Source organism: Trachypithecus francoisi, unplaced genomic scaffold (assembly GCF_009764315.1).
Source record: "Trachypithecus francoisi isolate TF-2019V2 unplaced genomic scaffold, Tfra_2.0 Lachesis_group20, whole genome shotgun sequence".
Taxonomy (NCBI): Eukaryota; Metazoa; Chordata; class Mammalia; order Primates; family Cercopithecidae; genus Trachypithecus; species Trachypithecus francoisi.
The window spans coordinates 41994472-42016987 of record NW_022681466.1 but is presented as its reverse complement, the minus strand read 5'-3'; the positions used below and the strand labels follow the sequence as shown (position 1 = coordinate 42016987).

Here is a 22516-nt window from a genome sequence, read left to right as displayed (position 1 = left end):
TAATAATAATAAACTGAATTATGGACAAAATGAAGTTAACAAATTTTTTTTAGCAGTTACCATTCCTTAAGCACCTACTGTCAGGTGCTCTGCCAGAAACTTCTATAGAGCATCTCATGAATACTCAAAACAATTCTGTGAAGAAAATATCATTACTATCTGATATGGTTTGGCTGTGTTCCCACCCAAATCTCATCTTGAATTGTCGTTCCCATAATCCTCACATGTCATGGGAGGGACCCAGTGGGAGGTAATTTAGTCATGGGGGTGGTTACCCTCACGCTGTTCTCGTGATAATGGGTGAGTTCTCATGAGATCTGATGGTTTTATATGGGACTTTTCTCCTTTTGCTCGACACTTCTCCTTCCTGCTGCCATGTGAAGAAGGATGTGTTTGCTTCCATTTCCACCATGATTGTAAGTTTCCTGAGACCTCACAAGCCATGTTGAACTGTGAGACAATTAAACCTCTTTCCTTTATAAATTACGCAGTCTTGGGTATGTCTTTATTAGCAGTGTGAGAATCGATTAATACACTATCCAACTTCAAATAAGGAAGTGGAAGCTCAGGGAAGCAATTTGCCTAAGGTCACGCATCTAGTAAGTGCAGAGAGTGTTTGGATCAGATTTAATTCATGCTCTTTGCTCTAGGTCCAGTCACGTTTTCTATGCCTATCTCAGCTGCTGACACGTGACTCAGTTGCTCCCATTTTCTTTGGAAAAGCAGGAGCTGGAAAGGACCTTAGAGGTCATCCACAACAATCATCTCATTTCACTGCTGAGGAAACTGAGACTTGGACCAGGTCAGTGGTTGTCATTCACACCCACATGCCATCCATACCCACATGCCAGTCACTCCAAACTATACACATTTCTCCAAAGGCATCTGGATGTTCCCACCTCTCTGCTTTTGCTAACTATTTTCCCTCTGCTGGAAGTCCCCTTTCTCCTCATTTCACACTGTTAATGATCTTTTCAGCTTTCAAGGTTCACTCCAAGCATCATTTCTCTCATCTTCTCCTGAGTATCTGCAGGCTACACTCAGCAATTTCTACCGTGCAGAGGAGAGTTACCACAGCACGCCTGAGACTGCTATCCTTAGAAAGGCCTGCTTTCAAGGTTGGCCCTTCCAAGGCTGGCATGTAGGAGCTTGGGTTTCAGGAGAGTTCCCATGATTCCCTGATAAGAGTGGCTCACTGTGCCTGGACTGTTGGTGCAAACAGTGTGGCTTATGTGAAACACCTGCTTTCCTTCTGGGAGTCTGGAATCTTGGTGCATGCTAGGCAGAGGTTGTCTACATGGCCAGCCCCCAGCAAAATATTTGGGTACTGAGTCTCTAATGAGCTTCCCTGATAATAGACAACATTTCACACTTGTCACAGTGCATTGCTGGAGGAATTAAACGTGTCCTGTGTGATTCCACTGAGAGAGGCTCTTGGAAGCTTGCCCCTGGTGGCTTCCAGACTTTGCCCCCGTGTGCCTTTTCTCTTTGCTAATTTTGCTTTATATCCTTTCATGGTAATAAATTACAGCCATGTTGATGGCTATACTTTGAGTTCTGTGAGTCCTCCAAACAAATTGCTGAACCTGGGAGTCTTGAGTGGTCTTAGGGATCCCCAGTGCACCTGCCGTATGTTCTGCCATATGCTTGAATGTAGATTTCCTGCATGAACACTCAAATACTGCAATGTTTTGGTTTACGAATCACTCACACACACTGTTGAAAAGCAAGTATGTCTCACTCTTCTTTTCTTTTTATTTCAATAGGTTTTGGGGGAACAGGTGGTGTTTTCTTACATGGATAAGTTCTTTAGTGGTGATTTCTGAATTTTGGTGCATCCATCACCCGAGCTGTGTACACTGTACCCCATGTGTGGTCTTTCATCCCTCACGCCCCTCCCACCCTTCCCCCAGAATCCTGAGTCCGTCGTATCAATTTTATGCCTTTGCATCCTCATAGCTTAGCCACTTATTTTATTTATTTATTTATTTATTTATTTATTTATGAGACGGAATCTCACTCTGTCACCCAGCCTGGAGTGTAGTGGTGCGATCTCAGCCCACTGCAACCTCTGCTGCCTGAGTTCAAGCAATTCTCCTGCCTCAGCCTCCCAAGTAGCTAGTATTACAGGTGCCTGCCACCACCCCAGGCTAATTTTTGTATTTTCAGTAGAGATGGGGTTTCACCATCTTGGCCAGGCTGGTCTTGAACTCCTGAACTCGTGATCCACCCACCTCGGCCTCCCAAAGTGCTGGGATTACAGGCGTGAGCCACTGTGCCCGCCCTGCTTTGCCACTTATAAATGAGAACATACGATGTTTGTTTTTCAATTCCTGAGTTACTTCACTTAGAATAATGTCTCCAATTCCATCCAGGTTGCTGTGAATGCCATGATTTTTTTCCTTTTTATGGTTGAGTAGTATTCCATGGCATATACACACCACATTTTCTTTATCCACTCGATGACAGGTGGGCATTTGGGCTGGTTGCATATTTTTGCAATTGTGAATTGTGCTGCTATAAACGTGTGTGCAAGTGTCTTTTTTGCATAATGGCTTCTTTTCCTCTGGGTAGATACCCAGGAGTGCGATTGCTGGATCAAATGGAAGATTAGTTCTTTCAGGAATCCCTACACTGTTTTCCATAGTGGTTATATCTTACTCTTCTTTGTCATTCATGAGTTAGCATAAAATTCAATTCTATCACCCACCAGGGGGTTTTTTCAGGGGACTCATCTAAGTATTTAGGTTCACAAGACCTCCATAAACCACCCTTGTCACTCATCTGCTAAGACAGGAAACACAGATGCCCAGCAGGACAGACAGGGGCATTCCTTTTCTAGGGGAGTCCTTGCAGTGGTCCATATAGCTATCTTTTCTCCAGGTGACTGCTCAGCTATGAGGAGATGAGATACACATCAGGTGGCTGTGGAAATCAGCCTCGCTTAAAAGCCTCATTCCTCACAGGAGCCAATATTTCTTATAACCACTACATGGGCATTTCTTTCAGGGTCCCTGTAGTTATAAGAGTTGCCATTATCAGGAAAGCCCAAAACTGTGGCTTCCTGTTAGAGGTTATAGGCCTCCCAGCCAGATGCAGTTGACCAGTCAGGGGTCACTTTTCTCTTAGGCAGTATGTCCAACAAGAAATTGACATACCACCTTAATAGGTTACCAAGGGAACAGCAAGAGTTTTGGTAGCCAGCTTCCAAGATGGCTCCCAATCATCCCTGCACCTGTTTTCATGCCTTCTCACACTGAGTAGGGTCCACTTATGTAATCACTAGGTTATCGGGGAAATAATGGTGTGTGACTTCTGAGGTTAGGCCATCAAAGATATTATGGCTTCCGTCTTACAGGTGACTCGGCCTCTCAAAGTGCTGGGATTACAGCACTTTTAAATCACTTATTCCAGGGGAAGTCAGCTGCCATGTTGTGAGGACACTCAAGCAATCCTATGAAGAGGCCTGTGTGATGAGGAACTGAAGCCTCCTGCCAACAGCCATGTGAGGGCACCATCTTGGAAGCAGATCCTCCAACTCTACCCAAGCCTTCAGATGAATATAGCCCTGACGGACACCTTCACTACAGTCTCATCAGAGAACGCTAGCCAGCACTACCTAGTTAAGATGCTGCCAAATGCCGGACCCACAGAAACTGTGAGATAATAAATACTTGTTGTGTTAAGCCACTACGTTTTGTGGAAATTTGCTACTCAGCAATAACTAACACAAGAGTTAGCTGAAGGTCACGTTCTTGTTGAGTAGTGGAAAGAGTTTTGTTAACCTTTTACCCACTGTGGTTCACTTGATAAATGGTAGACGAATAGAGTGAAAATGAGCACAAAAGTGCCTAAGAAAATTTTCTTCTTTATTGGATGACGAAAGGGTCTGGAACTAAACTAATGTAAAACTAGGAAAGGATGATGGGTATAATCAGAATGACATAGAAGCAATGAAAATGAATGAGCTGGCCGGGCGCGGTGGCTCAAGCCTGTAATCCCAGCACTTTGGGAGGCCGAGACGGGTGGATCACGAGGTCAGGAGATCGAGACCATCCTGGCTAACACGGTGAAACCCCGTCTCTACTAAAAAATACAAAAAACTAGCCGGGCGAGGTGGCGAGCGCCTGTAGTCCCAGCTACTCCGGAGGCTGAGGCAGGAGAATGGCGTAAACCGGGAGGCGGAGCTTGCAGTGAGCTGAGATCCGGCCACTGCACTCCAGCCCGGGCTAGAGCAAGACTCCGTCTCAAAAAAAAAAAAAAAAAAAAAAAAAAAAAAAGAAAATGAATGAGCTAAACACCACTACATATATTAATATTAGCTGCATAATGTTGAGTAAAAAAGCTAGTCCCAGAAGACAAAATACAGTAAGACACCCTTTTGATAAAGTTTTAAAAAAGTAAAAGTAACCAATGTATTGTTTAGATATAAATGGCTGTGACAAAACAAAAAACTCCAAAGGCAAGAGCATAATCTTTACAAAGTTTATCATAGTGGTCACCCCTGTAGACAGGGAAGCAGGAGGATTGGTCAGACAGGAGCATGTTGTAACTATAAGTTATTGGTCATGTTGGTTCATGAAATATTCCTAATACTATTAAATAAATCTAAATAGAATAAAATAAATAGAAAGGGCCATGCATGGAACAAAGATGTTTGTGTACCAGGGACTGAGAATTATGACTAACCCCAATTCAATAAGCCTGAGGTCCAATAAAAAGGGTGGTAGTGATGGGGGTTAGTCTAAGGCCTGAAGAAAGGGAGGGATGTTAACACTTTAAATACTGACAGTCAAATATGAAGCAGAGACAGGTGGTCAGTGGGATGGAGACCGCTATAAACAAAATGTATGTTTTTTGCTATTTTGGAGTAAAAGGTAGCACAATTTCAGGACACTTTATTTATTTATTTATTTAGTTAGTTAGTTAGTTAGTTAGTTTTGAGACAGTATCTCGCTCTGTCGCCCAGGCTGGAGTGCAGTGGTGTGATCTCGGCTCACTGCAACCTCCACCTTCAGAGTTCAAACGATTCTCTTGCCTCATCCTCCTGAGTAGCTGGGGTTACAGGTGCATGCCACCATGCCCAGCTAATTTTTGTATTTTTAGTAGAGACAGGGTTTCACCATGTTGGCCAGACTAGTCTTGAACTCCCGACCATCTCCTTGTTCTGATTCCAAGCTCACTGTATGTTTCAATACAATATAAGTATCTAGTCTCCCATGTAGATCTTCCTACCAGAAAGAAACACGCTGTTGGCAAATACAATGATCCAGTCTGACGGATAATTATATTATTTCACTAGAAAGGAATTCACTCACTTTCCAGGTTTATACAACAACTTCTTTTAGTTTGGTTAGCATGTGTCGTCTGGATCCTGCTTACCTCTGTGTCAACTAATGGAACCAGCTTTTGGGCCCTACAGTGAAGCATAGGACACTGGAAGAAGACAGTCCAAGGCATTGTTACCCAGTCATCCCCAGTCAGGTCATGTTTGAAACTCCAACAGTTTAATAATACACTAGTAAGTCAATTTGTAGCTCTACTTGAAGAAGGTTTGTGCCAAACAAGATAGTTTCAGTAATGAAACTATGTTGAATGATGTTCAAAACAATTGTTCTAAATTTTACTCTATAATGTCAGAGCAAGGTTCCAATGAATATCAATGCAAATATACAACACATTTAAATGGTTTTTACTTACATTCTATTTATACAGTTAGAAAATATTGATCATGTCTTCTTAAAATAGGTCCATCTAGGAGACCGGTGAACAAATTTCTAGGTTTGTCATTAAGAATCCCTGAATCTACTGAATTTTAGAATTTCCTTGACACAATTCACATTTTTCCAAATAATTATTTCCAGTTTTATAAATAACCGTATATTGATAGTGTTTGCTCAATAATATTGAGATGTTATTTACTGTTCATGATGTATGCAGGAGGAAGGCCAAGGCCAGGTTTTGTTCATTTCCTTTTCCAGGTGTTACATGGCTTGTGGCACTTCGCTAATTAGGAATCATTTTTTTGAACATTCATAAAATGGAAACTATCCTTACCGAAATCCAGTCAGATGATTTCAAAAAAGTAGATCTGAAATGCCTTTTGAGAGCCGAGAGTGCCTTCTGAGCAGTCCTGTGCCCAGGTCAATGATTTATGTCAGCATTTTGCAAAATGTGTTCTGGGAAAAACCACATGGGAGGGATATTAATAGAGTGTTACTTTAAAGTTACTGTGGTCAAAATGCTACAGAAACACCAGACTAAACAAAGTTAAGCAAGTTCATTACTGTAGGCCTTTTCTGAGCGATCTAATATTCTATTAACTGTGTTAAGAGAATGGCAGATAACAAACTTCCTTCTTTCTTTCTCATTTTCTCCTCAGGAACACATCATGGTAAATGCTTCTTTATAGGGACTATTTCCCAACACAGTCTCATACAAGTGTCAGAGAAGGTATATCAGTTTCACACATGAATAGTTTCCATTTTATGAATGGATAGTTTCTGTTTTATGAACGTTCAAGAAAATGATTCATAATCAGTGAAGTGCCACAAGCCATATAACTCCTGGAAATGGAAATGAACAAAACCGGGCCTTGGCCTTCCTCCACCATACATCATGAACAGTAAATAACATGTCGAAATTATTGAGCAACTAACACCCATGGTAAGTGGCTGCCCTGGTACAGAATCCAGGCCAGTATTCTCAAACTAGTAGTCTACACTCATGAGTCCCATTTCTCCTTGGTAAGTTTTTTTTTTTTCCCCTAAGACAGGGCCTCATTCTGTCGCCCACGCTAGAGTGCAGTGGCACGATCTCAACTCACTGCAACCTCCGCCTCCCAGGCTCAAGCCTCAGCCTCCCGAGTAGCTGGGACTACAGGCGTGCACCACCCCGCACGGCCTTTGGTAAACAGATCTTGATTTTGTCTTCACCCTCCTCTCCCACAGGGAGGACATTAGGACCCTTTCTACCCCTGTACCTCCAATCCTCCTTCCAAGTGGCATTGTCTGCATAGTTCTTGTACTCTTCTCTTCCAGGGTCATAGTTTCTCATCTTTTGAACTAATCTTCTTCCCCATATCTGGTCACAATACTAAAGTGCATGTTTTCGTTTTGTTTTAGTTACTTGACTGTTTTTAAAATTGACAAGTCAGTCGTTCTCCTACATACGGGAAAAATGAGTCCCAAAAATATATATATATCTACAGGTCTCACTGCATCACCCAGGCTGGAGTGCAGGGGTGCCACCACAGCTCACTTGCAGCCTCGACCTCCCAGGCTCAAGCGATGCTCCCACCTCAGCCTCCCGAGCAGCTGGGACCACAGGCGCACACCACCACGCCCGGCTGATTTTTGTATTTTTTAGTAGAGACGGGGTCTCGCTATGTTGCCCAGGCTGGTCTCTAACTCTTGAGCTCCAGCGATCCTCCCAACTTGGCTTCCCAGAGTGCTGGGATTACAGGCGTGAGCCAATGCGCCCGGCCTAAACTAAATACTTTTAAGTTGCAGTGTCACCATTATTTTTTTCGAGCCTGTAGGGGTTATATAAAAGAAAGTCCAGAGCTTAGGTATTCGAGGGGCCGATCTCGAAGTAGCACTTAGAGGAAAGAGATCCCGGCGCTACCGGCTTCAAGGTGGCTCCTCCGAAAAGCCTTCCACCCTGGCCCCCAATCCCGCGGCGTGCGAGTTCCGTGGAGAAGGCCCCGCCTGCGGCCCCAGAATCGGCATTAGGGGCTCGTGTCCACCCGGGAAGGCCTCCCCTGAGCCCAGAGCAGAGACCTAAGAAGATGCGAGAAACCCTCCAGCAGACAGAAGCCCGCGAACTCAGTGCACTCGCGCTGTCTGAAGGAAGCCGGAAGTGGGCCGCCGGCAGAAGCCGACTTCCTGAGTTCGCTTTTCCTCTCTAGGAATCCGGAGGTTTCCGCATCTCTATGGTCTGGGCCTCAAGCGGCGGAGCCTGAGGTCTCTGGTGAAAGTGGCCTCCCAGCGAGAAGGGGAAGGAGCATCGGTTCATCTCTTCGTGATCCCTTTCCTACCCCTTCACACTCGTGCGCACCTGGCAGTACCACCAGCAGAGTCTCGGAAACTGCTTTCATCACGATTTAACAAAATGAAGACACAGGAACACACTAGGACACCCCCAACGTCAAGTCTCTGTAGCTTTTTTCCGGTAGTGTATGCACACATGCATTTTAAAAATTTAGATAAAGTCTAACATTCATGCAATAACACAGCTGAAATGACTAGTAATAATAATAATAATAACCCAAAAATGTTTGACATTTGAAGTTCCTTTTGAGTTTGAACCCCAGGCTGGGTCTGGATGAGCTGGTCTCATCTCTCAGCACAGACCCTGCCCTCTGGTCCCTAGGGCGGCGGGCAGGAGAGACACACCTGTCCTTCCATGTGCTCCCAGGGCTCCAGCTGGCCCATCTGTTGATTCGAAGGTTCTTGCTAACCAACTTGTATAGACTTTCTTATCTGTATTTTCCACTCTAAAAAGGGATAGGGAAAACGATGCAAATACAAATAACTGTAGAATCTAGTAAAATTAGAATTGTCTAGCTTTATAAAACATGGCATCCAACACAAATAAAGGTGTGGAGAAATTAGTTCATTCTGAGCAGACAGAATGTAAATATATGCCATCCTGTTGAAAAACTACTTGGCATTTTATATCAAAAGCCACCGTGACTCATGGGATCCCATCTGTGAAAATTTATCTCAAGCAAATAATGCAAGAGAAAGGAAAAGCTGTATTTTTGAAGTGATTCTGCAATGGACAACTATTGTTTTTGTTTGCCCAACATTCAGTTTTTCTTTTAATGATTTTAACAGTAGGATTTTTCTGCGGGAAACCTGCTAGCCCTCAATCCACTTCTGGGTGAGCCCATGACACAGGCCTGGCCAATTAGAATATCCCAGCATGGCAAGGCAGTAAGACATGAAGTCAGGAGCCAGACTGAAGGCCCCCCAGTCCTGGCTCTGCTGCTTAACAGATGCATGAATGTCAGCTTGTTATTTAGCTTCTCTGACTCTCAGTAGACTCATTTGTTGAATGGGCACATTAATAGTTCCCTGCCTCACTGGGTAAAAATTAAATGAATGAAGCAGGTATAATAATGCTTGTTACGTCCTACCATCATCAGTTCCTGCCTCTGTGACTCTGATCAATATTTTCTATGTCTAGCACGCTTTATTACCACCTTTTCTTTCTTTCCTTTTCTGTTTACTTTCCACATGTTGCAATATCATCTACTGCATTATCCTAGACATTTATTTTATATTTTTCTTTCCTACAGGGACTACCCTGAAGGTGGGACTGTGTCTTATTCACCTTTGTACTCTGGGTGCCTAACACTGTTCCCACCCCAGAAATGGTGCTCAATAAAGTCTTCTTGAAGAAAACAGAATAGCCTCGAGTCCAGAGCTGAGAAAGAAGTTGGAACAACTAGTGAAAAGGTAATAAATCCTAGACGATCAACAAAAGGGGAATAGAGGGAACCACATGCATATGAACAATTTTCTTAAAGAAAAACATAAAAACAAAAAACTTGATCCCTGGGGATTGCAGACTGCCTATCTCCCTATCCCTAGACTGGCTCCCATATGGTGGACAGATGAGTTCTAGGGACAGACTTGTGCCTAAAATTCACTTTCTGAATTACTGCTTCCTTTTTCTGCCTTAGGAATCATCTCTTTCCTTGGAGACTAAAAGGAGAAATTAGCATTCTCTTCAGATAGATCCAATCTACCTTCAAGAAAGACCACCCTGCAAGGCCAGTATTCATATGCAAACATTCAGACATAAAATGCAAAGTGTAGAGGAAGCTTAAGATACAGTAAACAAGGCCAGGCATGGTGGCTCACAACTGTAATCCCAGCATTTTGGGAGGCCAAGGCGGGAGGATCCTTTGAGCCCAGTAGTTTGACACCAGCCTGTGCGACATAGCAAGACCCCATCTCAACAAAGATACAGTAAGACACTAGGGAAGGGGCAGGCTTCGTTAGGTGCCTGGAGCAGATGTGTCAGGCCAGCCTGGAAACCCTTGAAAACCCTTTCTAATGAGTGATTGCTCATCTTTTGATGGTGATACTGAACGAGTGATAGCAGCATCAATTTCTCTGCCATACAAGACTCTCCTGGAATCCATCTGAGACTCAGAAATTCTCAGAGTTGAAAGAGATGGACAGGAGCACAGTTTGCCATTGAGTATAGAGTAGATCTCATCTACAACTTTGAACCATGGCCACTGACGCTGGGAACACTCCAAAGACACCCAGTTCCCTGGTCTGTGAGATCATCTGCTTAGTTTAAAGAACAAAATTAGTTGTTAGAAAGTTTTTCCATGAATACCTAATTGGTGTTAATGTAATGGTGTCCTAATTCAGGTACTAGTAACCCTTAGCAGCCTTCGGTGAGCCAGCCAGAACTTAACAGATAGAGGACTTCTTGACTTAACTAACTTCTACCACCAGGTTCTGCAATTTAGCAAACATTTTCACTTTTTTTTTTTTTTTTGAGATGGGGTCTCACTCTGTCACCCAGGCTGGAGTGCATTGTCATGATCTTGGCTCACTGCAACCTCTACCTCCCAGGTTCAAGTGATTCTCCTGCCTCAGCCTCCCAAGTAGCTGGGATTACAGGTGTGTGCCGCCACACCCAGCTAATTTTTCTATTTTTAGTAAAGATGGAGTTTCATCATGTTGGCCAGGCTGGTCTCAAACTCCTTACCTCAGGTGATCCGCCTGCTTTGGCCTCCCAAGATGCTGGGATTACAGGCGTGAGTCACCGTACCTGGCCTAAACATTTTCACTTACAATATTAATTATAATTTGTTAAGAATAATTTGATTTTCTCATAGCAAACAAATGAATTATTAGAAAGTGGAGGCTTTGCCCAGGGGCACGCATGTTAGTAAGCAGCCAAACCAAGACTCAGCCATGGTTTATTTTGTTCCAAATTCTGTGCTCTTTCCATAACTGCAGTGCTCGGCCTCCCTGAACTGGTAGATAACACTGACATAAATTCAGTGAAATAAATGCTGGCTGTGTGGGCCGGGCGCGGTGGCTCACGCCTGTAATCCCAGCACTTTGGGAGGCCAAGGCGGGCAGATCACTTGGGGTCAGGAGTTTGAGGCCAGCCTGGCCAACTTGGTGAAAGCCCAACTCTACTAAACAAACAAATGAACAGAAAACAAAACAAAACAAAAAACCAAAAATCAGCTGGGCATGGTGGCATGAGCCTGTAGTCCCAGCTACTCAGGAGGCTGAGGCAGGAGAATTGCTTGAACTTGGGAGGTGGAGGCTGCAGTGAGCCAAGATTGCACCACTGCACTACAGCCTGGGCAACAGAACGAGACTCTGTCTCGAAATAAATAAATAAATAAATAAATAAATGATAAATTCTGGCGGTGTCTACCTGGGTATGGGATTGATTGATCCATGACTGGGAAATTTGGGACAAGTCTGTTAGAGAGAAGGTGAGGGGCTCTTCTTGAGAGGCTCTTAAGAAGGTAGTAGGCCAGGTGCAGTGACTTGCGCCTGTAATCTCAGCACTTTGGGAGGTCGAGGTGGATGGATCGCTTGAGCTCAGGACTTCAAACCTGGGTAACATGGCAAAACTCCATCTTCACCAAAACTACAAAAAAAATTTAGCCGGGCATGGTGGCACGCGCCTATAGTCCCAGCTACTTAGGAGGCTGAGGTCAGCGGATCACTGGAGCCCGGTAGGTTGAAGCTGTGTGAGCCGAGATCATGCCGTTGCACTCCAACCTGGGTGGCAGTAAGATTCTCCTACGTCAGCCTCCCAAGTAGCTGGGATTAATGGGCATGTGCCACCATGCCCGGCTAATTTTTGTATTTTTTAGTGGAGACTGGGTTTTGCCGTGTTGGCCAGGCTGGTCACAAACTCCTGACCTCAAGTGATCTGCCCACCGTGGCCTCCCACAGTGTTGAGATTACAGGTGTGAACCACTGTGCCCGGTCAGAATTTGTACTTTTTAACACCACATTTGCTGTCAGCAGGGTGGTTTAAATTTTGAAACTAGAAGGGCTGTCTACTAAAGATAAAGAAAGATGAGAAAAAAAGCACAATTAGCTTTTCCAAGGTTTAGGTGATGTAACAAGACATAGAGATAAAGATGGATAGATGGATAGATGATTAGATAGACGGACTGATTGATTCACAGATAGAGAAAGTGATTATTAGGTTCACACATCAAAACGAAGAGAAATGAGCCTAGGGAAAGTGGATCTTTAGAAGTAACACCTGAACTGGATTAAAAATGCATTCTTGCAGGAGTTAATGTTTTTATTTTCTTTGTGTCTCCTGTATCAATCATCTTCCTGTGCCCTTCCAGACATTTCCATTTCTGGGAAAACCAAGGGTAAAACGGGCAGGAGTTTTGGAAAATCCCTTGCTTTGGAAAACCGTAAGACAGATGCTTGTTCCCTACCACCCTCTCAGCTCCTTACAGAGTGGTGGTGGCTGGTGGAGGAGGTGGGATCCCCCCCGATCCACACAGCTGTGGTGCCGTAGCCATCCTGTCACAGTCAGGGCAAGGGGGGAACCTGGGCAGTTGGCAGAAACACTGAGGGAGGCACAAGCCTCCAGGTGGATCTTGGGGGCCACTGTCAGTAGAGGACCCTCAGTTGGCGTGCATTCTGTTTAAGCATCCTTTGCAGGGTGGGAGTGTATGGCCAAAGAAAGGGGCTTCAGTAAGATTAATACAAATGGAGTGCAGCAATTAGTACATTTTCCTGAGGTCTCTTTTTCTAAAGTAGGTCCCTCTTGCCCCATCCCTGATCTCTGTCTGGTAACTTGTGGGGAATGTTGCTGGTAGCCCTCAGCTCTTTTGAATGTCTGCCACATGGAGTCCCATTTTGGGGACTGGTCTAAGTTCAGAAGGGCCTTGACTTAGGGGGAGCACTGTTCCCATTCTGCTACACCTCAGGGCTGATTGAGCTTTTTACTCTCCTCAGAATACTGACCTCATAGGATTTCCAAATTTGAGGGGAGTTTTGAATTCATCACGTCTGTTTCTTTTTGAAATTACATATTACTAGTGAGGAACCAGAGAATCAGAGAGGTTAGGTAACTTGATCAAAGTCACCCATCCTCACTGGGTGTGGTGGCACACATCTGTAATCCCAGTTACTTGGGAGGCTGAGGCTGGAGAATCGTTTAAGCCCAGGATTTGGACTCCAGCATGTGCAACACAGCGAGACTTTGTCTCTACAAAACATAAAAGAATTGGCCTAGCATGGTGGTGCATGCCTGTAGTCTCAGCTACTCGGGAGGCTGAGGCAGGAAGATTGCCTGAGCCCAGGAGTTGGAGGTTGCAGTGAGCTATGATCGTGCCACTGCACTCCAGCCTGGGCGACAGAGCTAAAAAATAAAAAAAATAATAAAACAAAGTCACCCATCCAACTAATCCATAGTGACAGAAAGCAGGTCAGTGGTTATGTGGGGACAGTGTAGGGGAGGAGGCGAAGGTCAGAAGGTGGTGCAAAGAAATTTTGGGGGATGATGGATAATTTCCCTATCTTGATTGTGTGTATAGTTTCATGGGTGTATATATATGCCAAAACGTATCAAATTGCACACTTTAAATATGTGCAGTTTATTGTATGCCGATTATGCTCCATGAAGCTGTGAACAAAAGGCTCCTATCTGGTCAGAGGCAGCGGAGGGACAAGGGCACCTGTTTTGTGCTGTGTCGTCTTCACACCCCACTAGCCCCAGGACTATCTTAAAAGCAAAGCTTATTCTAAGTCATAAAAGTACCTTTTCCCATACTGTCATTTTTTAAAAACTCTGTATTTCTAAATTTTCTATAATAAAACATAATAACACCCTTAAAACAAGTAGCAAATGCCCTTCAGTAGTTCCAATCTGACCTGGTCCTTAGATGGAAGTGTACCCTACAGAATTGGGAAGGGGTGGGGAACAGAGAAAGGTGTGATTTGTTCTTTTTTTGCTATGTTCATCTCGAGCAATGCATGTGAAAATATCTTTTCTAGATGCATCCAGTGAATTTAATTTAGGATTAAAAAAATTGAGAGGAACCAGGTTTCTATGATAGGACTGTGGTTTGTGGTGGTAGCTGGTGGTCCCCACTAGGTTGAAATAGTTTCTGAACAACCCCTAGATGAGGAAGAGGCAGGAAGCCTTCTAGGAAGTACCAACTCTTCTTTTTCTCCTTCTTTCCCTGATCAAACACCCAGGGCTACCAGGTTTGGCCAGCTTCCAGAGGTCCAACATGGCTTCTTTGTGGAGAACGTGAAAGTGCAGAGATAAACGTGGGTGTGTCCAACCGTCACTTCCTTTTATTGTTGAACTTGGGCTGACCCATAGAGACTCTGCCCAGCTGGCTTGATATGCTCAGCGTGGAAAATAATGCCCTTTGGTTTCCCACCAGAGTATGTCTTCATGCTGTATTGGCTACAAGGACCTAAGAAGAAACATTCATGCATCTGAAGGTTTTTCTCTCTGTATGATTTTTTTAAGAATTGCAAATGTAGTATACACTTATAATACTTGCACACAAGACAATTAGATGAAACGTAAGCAAGGGTAGAGGATGGGCAGTGACTCTGGGAGTCAGATGAACCCGACACCATTTCTGTCCAGGTCAGGGATATGTCTCTTTGTGCAGGTGTGGGAGGTGCTATACCTGAGTTGTCCAAAGCGCTTGGGGACAGAGGATGAACTCTGAGACCGAGATCTGGGCGTGCACACTACCACAGACATTTAACCCATATGCTGCCTCTTCACAGTGTGACTCCCCTGTGTCCTTTCCAGCCCCCAGAATTTTTGCCCTTCTCTGCCTCTGCACTGCAGGAGGCTAACTTTAAAAGACTGCAGACCCCTTGCCCTCTGGATTTGGGTCAAGACTGAACACTGGGAGGAAACAGGAGATGGAGGGCAGGAGGAGAGAGAGCCGGGGTATGTACTCCCTCAGGCTTTCTCCCTCCAAGATGACAGCCCCCTCTCCCAGCAGGGCTCTGGCTTTCCATCCTTAAATGCCTAGATAATGGATAACAGCTTCCCATGGTCGCTATTATATTACCTGGGATCTTTAACAAACCTTAGTGGCTCCTTTAATCCTGCCACACTTCTAAGAAGTCCCTTCATGGAAGTCTTGGCCTGGCAGCGATCTGAAACATCCATCATGTCCAAATGAACTATTTAAGTTTATGTTTCTTTTCCCAGACTTTGAGAGGGGCACAAAGGCAGGCAACATGTCCTTTTAAGCTTTAGTGCAGCGCTTGGACTGAACTAAATTATTGGGTTGACTAGGGGTGTTGTGATATTTTATTGAAATGATCTTAGACCTGGACATTAAAGGGCACTGCTGCTTGTGTGTTCTGTCTGGATGAACACATGATTGTACTGGGATGAGGTTTTAGCCTACAGGGAACAAGGTCCAGGACTATGTAGATCATGTTGTACAATACCCAGGGCAGCATGACTCCACGTAGGGTCTGAATCACACGCTTTTGTTGATAATGATGCAGAGGACGCTAGTCACAAAACTGATGATGATGTTGATGTTGATGATAATGGAATGTCCATTTACTGACTCAGTCAGAGTCACAGGAGGATTTAATTTTAGTACTGGTTTATTGCAAGAACTATTTGCTTTTTTTGGTCAATTTTTTTTTTTTTTTTCTTTGAGACGGAGTCTCACTCTGTCACCCAGGCTGGAGTGCAGTGGCACGATTTCGGCTCACTGCAACCTCTGCCTCCCGGGTTCAAGCGACTCTCCTGCCTCAGCCTCCTGGGTAGCTGACATTATAGGCATCTGCCCCTATGCCCAGCTAATGTTTGTATTTTTAGTAGAGACGGGGTTTTACCATGTTGGCCAGGCTGGTCTTGAACTCCTGACCTCAAGTGATCCACCCGCCTCAGCCTCCCAAAGTGCTGGGATTACAGGCATCAGCCACTGTGCCTGGCCTTTTTTTTTTTTTTTTTGGCAGGGTCTCACTCTGTCACCCAGGCTGGAGTACAGTAGTGATCCTCAGCTTAAGTGATCCTCCTGCCTCAGCCTCCCCAGCAGCTGGGACTACAGGTACGCACCACCATGCCTGGCTAATTTTTAAAACTTTTTTGTAGAGACAGCATCTCACTATGTCATCCAGGTTGGGTCTCAAACTCCTGGCCTCAAGTGATCCACCCGACTCAACCTCCCAAAGCATTGAGATGACACGGCCAACCTTTTACTTGAGGTAAAGTTTATATTCAAGGTACAGTTTACATACAATTACATGCTCTAATTTTAAGAATAGTTGGATGAGTTTTGGCAAACTTATTTCCCTGTTTAACCAGCACTCCCATCAAGATATAAAACATTTTTTATGTCCCTTTCCATTTAATCCCTGACCCAACCCTCTAAATTTTTCTTTTCTTTTTTTACTTTTTTTTTTTTTTTTTTGAGATAGAGTCTGTCTCTGTCACCCAGGCTGGAGTGCAGTGGTGTGATCTTGGCTTACCTTGGCCTCCTGGGTTCAAGTGATTCTCCTGCCTCATTCAGCCTCCCAAGTAGCTGAGATTACAGGTGCCTGCCACCACACCCAGCTAATTTTTGTATTTTTGGTAGAGACGGGGGTTTCACCATGTTGGCCAGGCTGGTCTCGAACTCCTGACCTCAGGTGATTCTCCCGCCTCGGCCTCCCAAAGTGCTGGGATTACAAGCATGAGTCACCATGCCTGACCCCTCCAAACTTCTTGACCTTGTGTCCAACAAACTCGTAGTCATCACCCTCAAATTATGTTAATCCTTGCCTCTGCACCTTTTCTTGTGCTGTTCTCTGTGAGGAAACTTTGTTTGCCCCTACACCTGGTTAACTTCCTATCTTCTTTAAGACTCCTCTTCCAGGAAGCCTTCCTGATCTTCTCTTCCATTCAGGCTGGGTGAGGTGCCTTTCCACAAAATCCTGTATTGCGCTGACTACATCTTCATTACACATAGATTTTATTTTATAACTTTTTAAAAAAATATTCTTTTTCCACTTTAAACTCTGAGCTCCTTGAGACAGGAACTGGATCACATTCTTTTTTTCCTTTTTTATATTTGTATTTTTCTGGTCTTATTCTCATAGAAAGGACTGAGTCATATTCTGCTTTGAATTCCAGACTCTGCCACAATGGCTGGCAAACAATATGTTTGTTGATTAAATAAATCAATGAATTAAATCAATTTTTTTCCCCCAGGACACTGGCATGAAACTTTGAATACCATATTACATGATAGGCTCTTTCAGTTGCAAGAAATAAAGACTCAGACAATGTGGGAGGATTCCTGAAGACACCCTTGCCCTTGGGAAGGCACTGACCCAACTTAATCTGAGGGGCTTGTCTGTGTCATGGCCCCTCCACTGCTCTCTGTTCAGCTTGTTTGCTTCCTTTTCTTCTTTTCTTTTATATGTATATAGGTATATATATATATATATATATATATATTTTTTTTTTTTTTTTTGAGACGGAGTCTCGCTCTTTCGCCCAGGCTGGAGTGTAGTGGCCGGATCTCAGCTCACTGCAAGCCCCGCCTCCCGGGTTTATGCCATTCTCCTGCCTCAGCCTCCCGTATAGCTGGGACTACAGGCGCCCGTGACCTCGCCCAGCTGGTTTTTTGTATTATTTAGTAGAGATGGGGTTTCACCATGTTAACCAGGATGGTCTCAATCTCCTGACCGCGTGATCTGCCCGTCTCGGCCTCCCAAAGTGCTGGGATTACAGGCTTGAGCCACGGCGCCCAGCCTATATGTATATTTTTTTGAGACAGAGTCTCTCTCTGTTGCCCAAGCTGGAGTGCAAATCTCGGCTCACTGCAACGTCCACTTCCCAGGTTCAAGCGATTCTCCTGCCTCAGCCCCCTGAGTAGCTGGGAATACAGGCATGCACCACCATGCCCAGTTCATTTTTTTTGTATTTTTAGTAGAGATGGGGTTTCGCCATGTTGACCATGCTGGTCTCGGACTCCTGACCTCAGGTGATCCACCAGCTTCGGCCCCCCAAAGTGCTGGGATTACAGGCATGAGCCTCTGTGCCCAGCCTGTTTGCCTCCCTTTTCTGATCGGCTTCTTCTGCTCACCTTTCATTTTGCCTTCCTCATAACTTCAGCTTGCATTTGGTTTCAGCTTCCTGTGGCCCTGACTTTATCTGACTCAAGCTGACATTTGTGAAGGTAATAATCTTAACAAGCTCCTCTCCGTTTTTCAGATCCACATCATGGTCCTATCGTGTGGGGAACTGGCCTCTGGGTCCCATGCCCAGCATCTCTAGTCCAATGAGCAAAGGTGGGTCCCACAAAACGTAGTTGCTTAGAGAGCAGGGCCTGACAGAAGGGGTGGGGAGGAGAGTGGCAGGCACTGAGGCCTCTCCTATCCTATTAGTGAGCAAAGCGCTTTGTATTTTTGCCTCTCTTTGCTCCTGAATAATTTTTCTCATCCTTCATTTTAGGAAAGCCACTTGTCTTCTTGATGCTTAGGGTTTCTAGAGATAAGGGATGCTGAAGTTGGAAGGAACTTCATAGCTCATCTTCTTGGTTAGATCCCAGCATGTGCTCTGTATGACAATAGGCTCAAAAGATGCTTTATGAGAAAAACATCAAGATATTCCAGCATTTTCTTAGGATTTCAGCTCACACCAGGAGCATACTTCTCAATGGTTCCATTTGCTTGGCAGAATCTCTGGTCTTCTGCATGGATGGATCTCTGCAGGGTCCAGGGTCCTCTAAATTGGAGGCTCTGAATCAGGGATTCCTGAAAAGGCACAAGAGGGCCCAGGCATGAACCTCTTGAAATTGCAAACTTCAGTCAGTGTTGTGTGAATGTGTGTGTATGCATGTGTGTGTGTGTGTGTGTGTGTGCGTTCCTGAGCGTCCATAGCTTTCATCAGATTCTTACAGGTAAATATCACCTGTGAGAATGGATAAGAACCACTGCTTTATTTATTTATTTATTTATTTATTTATTTATTTATTTATTGAGACGGAGTCTCGCTCTGTCTCCCAAGCTGGAGTGCAGTGGCCGGATCTCAGCTCACTGCAAGCTCCGCCTCCCGGGTTCACGCCATTCTCCTGCCTCAGCCTCCTGAATAGCTGGGACTGCAGGCGCCCGCCACCTCGCCCGGCTAGTTTTTTAGACGGGGTTTCACCATGTTAGCCAGGATGGTCTCGATCTCCTGACCTTGTGATCCGCCCGCCTCGGCCTCCCAAAGTGCTGGGATTACAGGCTTGAGCCACCGTGCCCGGCCTTTTTTTTTTTTTGAGACAGAGTCTGACTCTGTCACCCAGGCTGGAGTGCAGTGGCTCAGTCTTGGCTCACTGCAGCCTCTGGGTTCAAGTGATTCTTGTGCCTCAGCCTCCTGAGTAGCTGGGATTACAGGTTGCGCCACTATGCTGATTGATTTCTGTATTTTTAATAGAGATAGGGTTTTGCCATGTTGGCCAGCCTGGTCTCAAACTCCTGACCTCAAGTGATTCACCCTCCTGGGCCTCCCAAAGTGCTGGAATTACAGGCGTGAGCCACCACAGCCGGCCAAGAACCACTGCTTTAAAGGGACATTGGTTGACCATGCCTTTCTGAGGTAAATGCCTTCTTGTTTTCTTCCAACTTAAACATTTTATCTGCTACACTCAATAACCATCGAGTATGTTTAAGAGAAAGTGCTTTATATGAGAAAGCAGAAGGGCTCTTGATAGTAACTTAGAGGCTTCATCCTTGCATTTTTCTCAAGATGAAAATGCTGACATAATGTGGTGTCAATGTAGGTTCATCAGTTGTAACAAATGGGCCACTCCAGTGGAGGATGTTGATCATGGGGGAGGCTGTGCGTGTGTGGGGAGAGGGGATATATGACACGTCCCTATACCTTCTGCTCAGTTGTGCTGTGAACCTAAAACTGCTCTAAAAAATAAAGTCTATTAAAACAAGCAAACCAGCCAGCTGCAGTGGCTCACTCCTGTAATCCCAGCACTTTGGGAGGCCGAGGTGGGCAGATCGATTGAGCCCAGGAGTTTGAAACCAGCCTTGGCAACATAGTGAAATCCTCTCCACAAACAATTTTTGTAAAAATTAGCTGGATGTGGTGGTGCGTGCCTGTGGCCCCAGCTACTGGGGAGGCTGAAGTGGCAGGATTGTTTGAGCCTAGGAGGTTGTGGCTGGAACGAACCGTGATCACGCCACTGCACTCCAGCCTGGGTGACAGAGCAAGACCCTGTCTCAAAAAAAAGTTAAACAACAACAGCAAACCCAAACCAACCAACCAACTAACCGAAACACTAAGAACCAGAGAAGTAAAACATAATTCGCTCAATGCCAGACAGCTAGCCCGGTGAGGACTACAACCTTCCCCTGTTCCTTCTTCACTTCTTTGCTCTCTCTTTTTAAACCCACATGTTAGCAATTCTTCTGCTATTCGGTCAATAAATCGCCACCTCTAATTTTTTTTTCTAAGCATTTATTGAGGGCCAAGCACTGTGTTACACATCTCCTCATTAAAATGGTATAGCAACCTTTTCTGTTGATATTATGATCCCATTTTCCAATATTTACTTTTGAGTGAAGGACATCGATACTTAGAGATTGTAAGGAACTTACCTAGGCCTGCCGGCTTGTTAGTGGCAGAGCTGAAATGGGCAAGTCTGTATTTTCCACCGTGCTGCATTAGTGAGGGCTCTTTGTGTCACTTCTATGCATAACTCCGCCCCAAGTTAAAAGGCTCGCTCATCCCGCCAGGTCCCCCTCCTCCTCCTCCTCCTCCTCCTCCTCCCTCCTCCTCCTCCCCCTCCTCCCCCTCCTCCCCCCCCCTCCTCCTCCCCCTCCTCCTCCTCCCCCTCCCCCTCCCCCTCCCCCTCCCCCCCCCCCCCCCCTCCTCCTCCCCCTCCCCCCCCCTCCCCCCCCCTCCTCCTCCTCCTCCTCCTCCTCCTCCTCCGGGGCCCTGCCCTGCGGTCTCACCTGCTGCTCCGCGGGGTCCCGGCGAGGGCTGGACAGCGCCCCCTGGCGGCAGGTGGGCGCCCGCGCAGCGCATGCTAATGAGCCCGCGGCGCCGCTCGCGGATTGGCTGGCGCGGATTCCAGCTGCTTTCCAAGTCAGCGGCGCCTAGTGAGAGTCAGGGGGGCCCGGCCCGCGCCCTCCCCGCCCAGCCGCCTCCCCGTCGACGCCCAGGGCTGGGGCGAGCCAGGCTGCCTTTCGAACTTGGGGGGCTTCTCCTCTTGTCTCCCACTGGTGCTCTGGCTGTGAATCCATCCAGGGGCCAAGATGACAATCCGACACCAAGGCCAGCAGTACAGGCCGAGGATGGCATTTCTCCAAAAGGTAACCCTGGCCCCTCACCTGGGCCCTGGGAGGCGGGCCGGGGACCGCATCTGCGAGGCGTCCGAGGACACGTGGGGCAGGAGTGGAGGGCACTCCTTTGGGTCGATTTGTGCTGCTCGATTTTATTAAGTTACTTCTTTGCTGTGTGTGTCGATATTGATGACTATAATAATTAGGTTTTCGTGCGCCCTGCCTGTAGTGGAGAATCTGAAGCCAGCGCGATGGTCTGCGGGAGGTGAAAACAACCTGTTACTCGGGAAAGGCAGGTTCAGTTCAGGCTGTGGCAGATTTGAGACAGCCTGCTGATATTGTTGTAAGACGACCAGATGTGACATTACCATTTTTTGCCTTTATTTTCTGATCCAAAACTGCACTATTTTAAAGTGTGTGTGTGTGTGTGTGTGTGTGTACACATAGACCATGAAAACAGGGTGATTTGTAGGATAAAGGGCCACCCCACTTACAGTGCCCCAAGAGCCCTCATTTGAGTGTGTCTGTCTGTGCATCTCCCGCTGTCTGTGCTGGCGGCAGAAGTCCCAACCTTTTCGCTTCCCTTGTGAATGCTTTCCCAGACAAAGTGACCGGGCACAGGGTGTGCACACAGGATGGACATGTGGGAGGTGGAATGCACCTGTGGGGTGATGTGTCTGGGGACAAAGTGGCTCATTTAGTTCTGAGCTTCTGAGATAATCACTGTCAGAAGAGATCTGTGGAGGATTAGGTCCCGGGTCACGTCTTTGTCCTTCCTCCCACCTATAGCCACTTTTCACAGCGTAGCGTCCATCTTCTTAGGCTTAGCTTGTTAAGTAGAATTAGTTGAATGTTTTGTGACTAGCTGGGCTCTCCCTGAGGCCCTGGAGCTCAGCAAATTGGTATAGTCGGTGACCACTGTCCTGATTTGCCCAGGACTTTCAGTGCTAAAACCAGGACAGTCCTGGGGACCCCGGGACAGTTGGTTGCATTTGGTCCACCTACTTCAAGATGCTCGTGCTCATCTCCTGGGTAGTAGAGGTGTGGGTATCATCCATAAAGCAGACAGGCTGGATGTTGTTTCCCTCAGAAAGAACCCTGAGAGCCTGTATTGCAGATACCAGTTACTAAAAGCAGAAGAAGCTGCCTAAGTCAGCTATCTGAAAGCCACACATCATCTTCCAGGATTTACCCTAGGACTGCCTCCTCCCAGGCAGGAC

The 22516-nt window shown here is 45.8% G+C and overlaps 1 protein-coding gene and 1 long non-coding RNA gene across 6 annotated transcripts in view; both read left to right on the top strand.

Moving 5' to 3' along the window:
* Positions 1-7937: 7937 nt before the first annotated feature.
* LOC117067405 lies at positions 7938-10494 on the top strand. Its single transcript, XR_004430729.1, has 3 exons — positions 7938-8172; positions 9305-9464; positions 9692-10494. It is a non-coding gene; the product is annotated as an uncharacterized LOC117067405 (long non-coding RNA).
* Positions 10495-14179: 3685 nt separating this feature from the next.
* The window catches only part of RGS9 (regulator of G protein signaling 9), a 100215-nt gene continuing 91878 nt past the window's right edge, over positions 14180-22516 (top strand). For 3 of the 5 annotated variants that reach the window (XM_033183932.1, XM_033183935.1, XM_033183931.1), the window contains exon 1: positions 21067-21326. In XM_033183932.1, coding sequence (XP_033039823.1) covers positions 21270-21326 — 57 coding nt within the window. In that variant the 5' untranslated portion in view covers positions 21067-21269. Of the gene's footprint in view, positions 14307-18228; positions 18306-19485; positions 19597-21066; positions 21327-22516 lie in introns of those variants that run through there. The other 2 variants (XM_033183933.1, XM_033183934.1) reach the window with 2 other exon arrangements.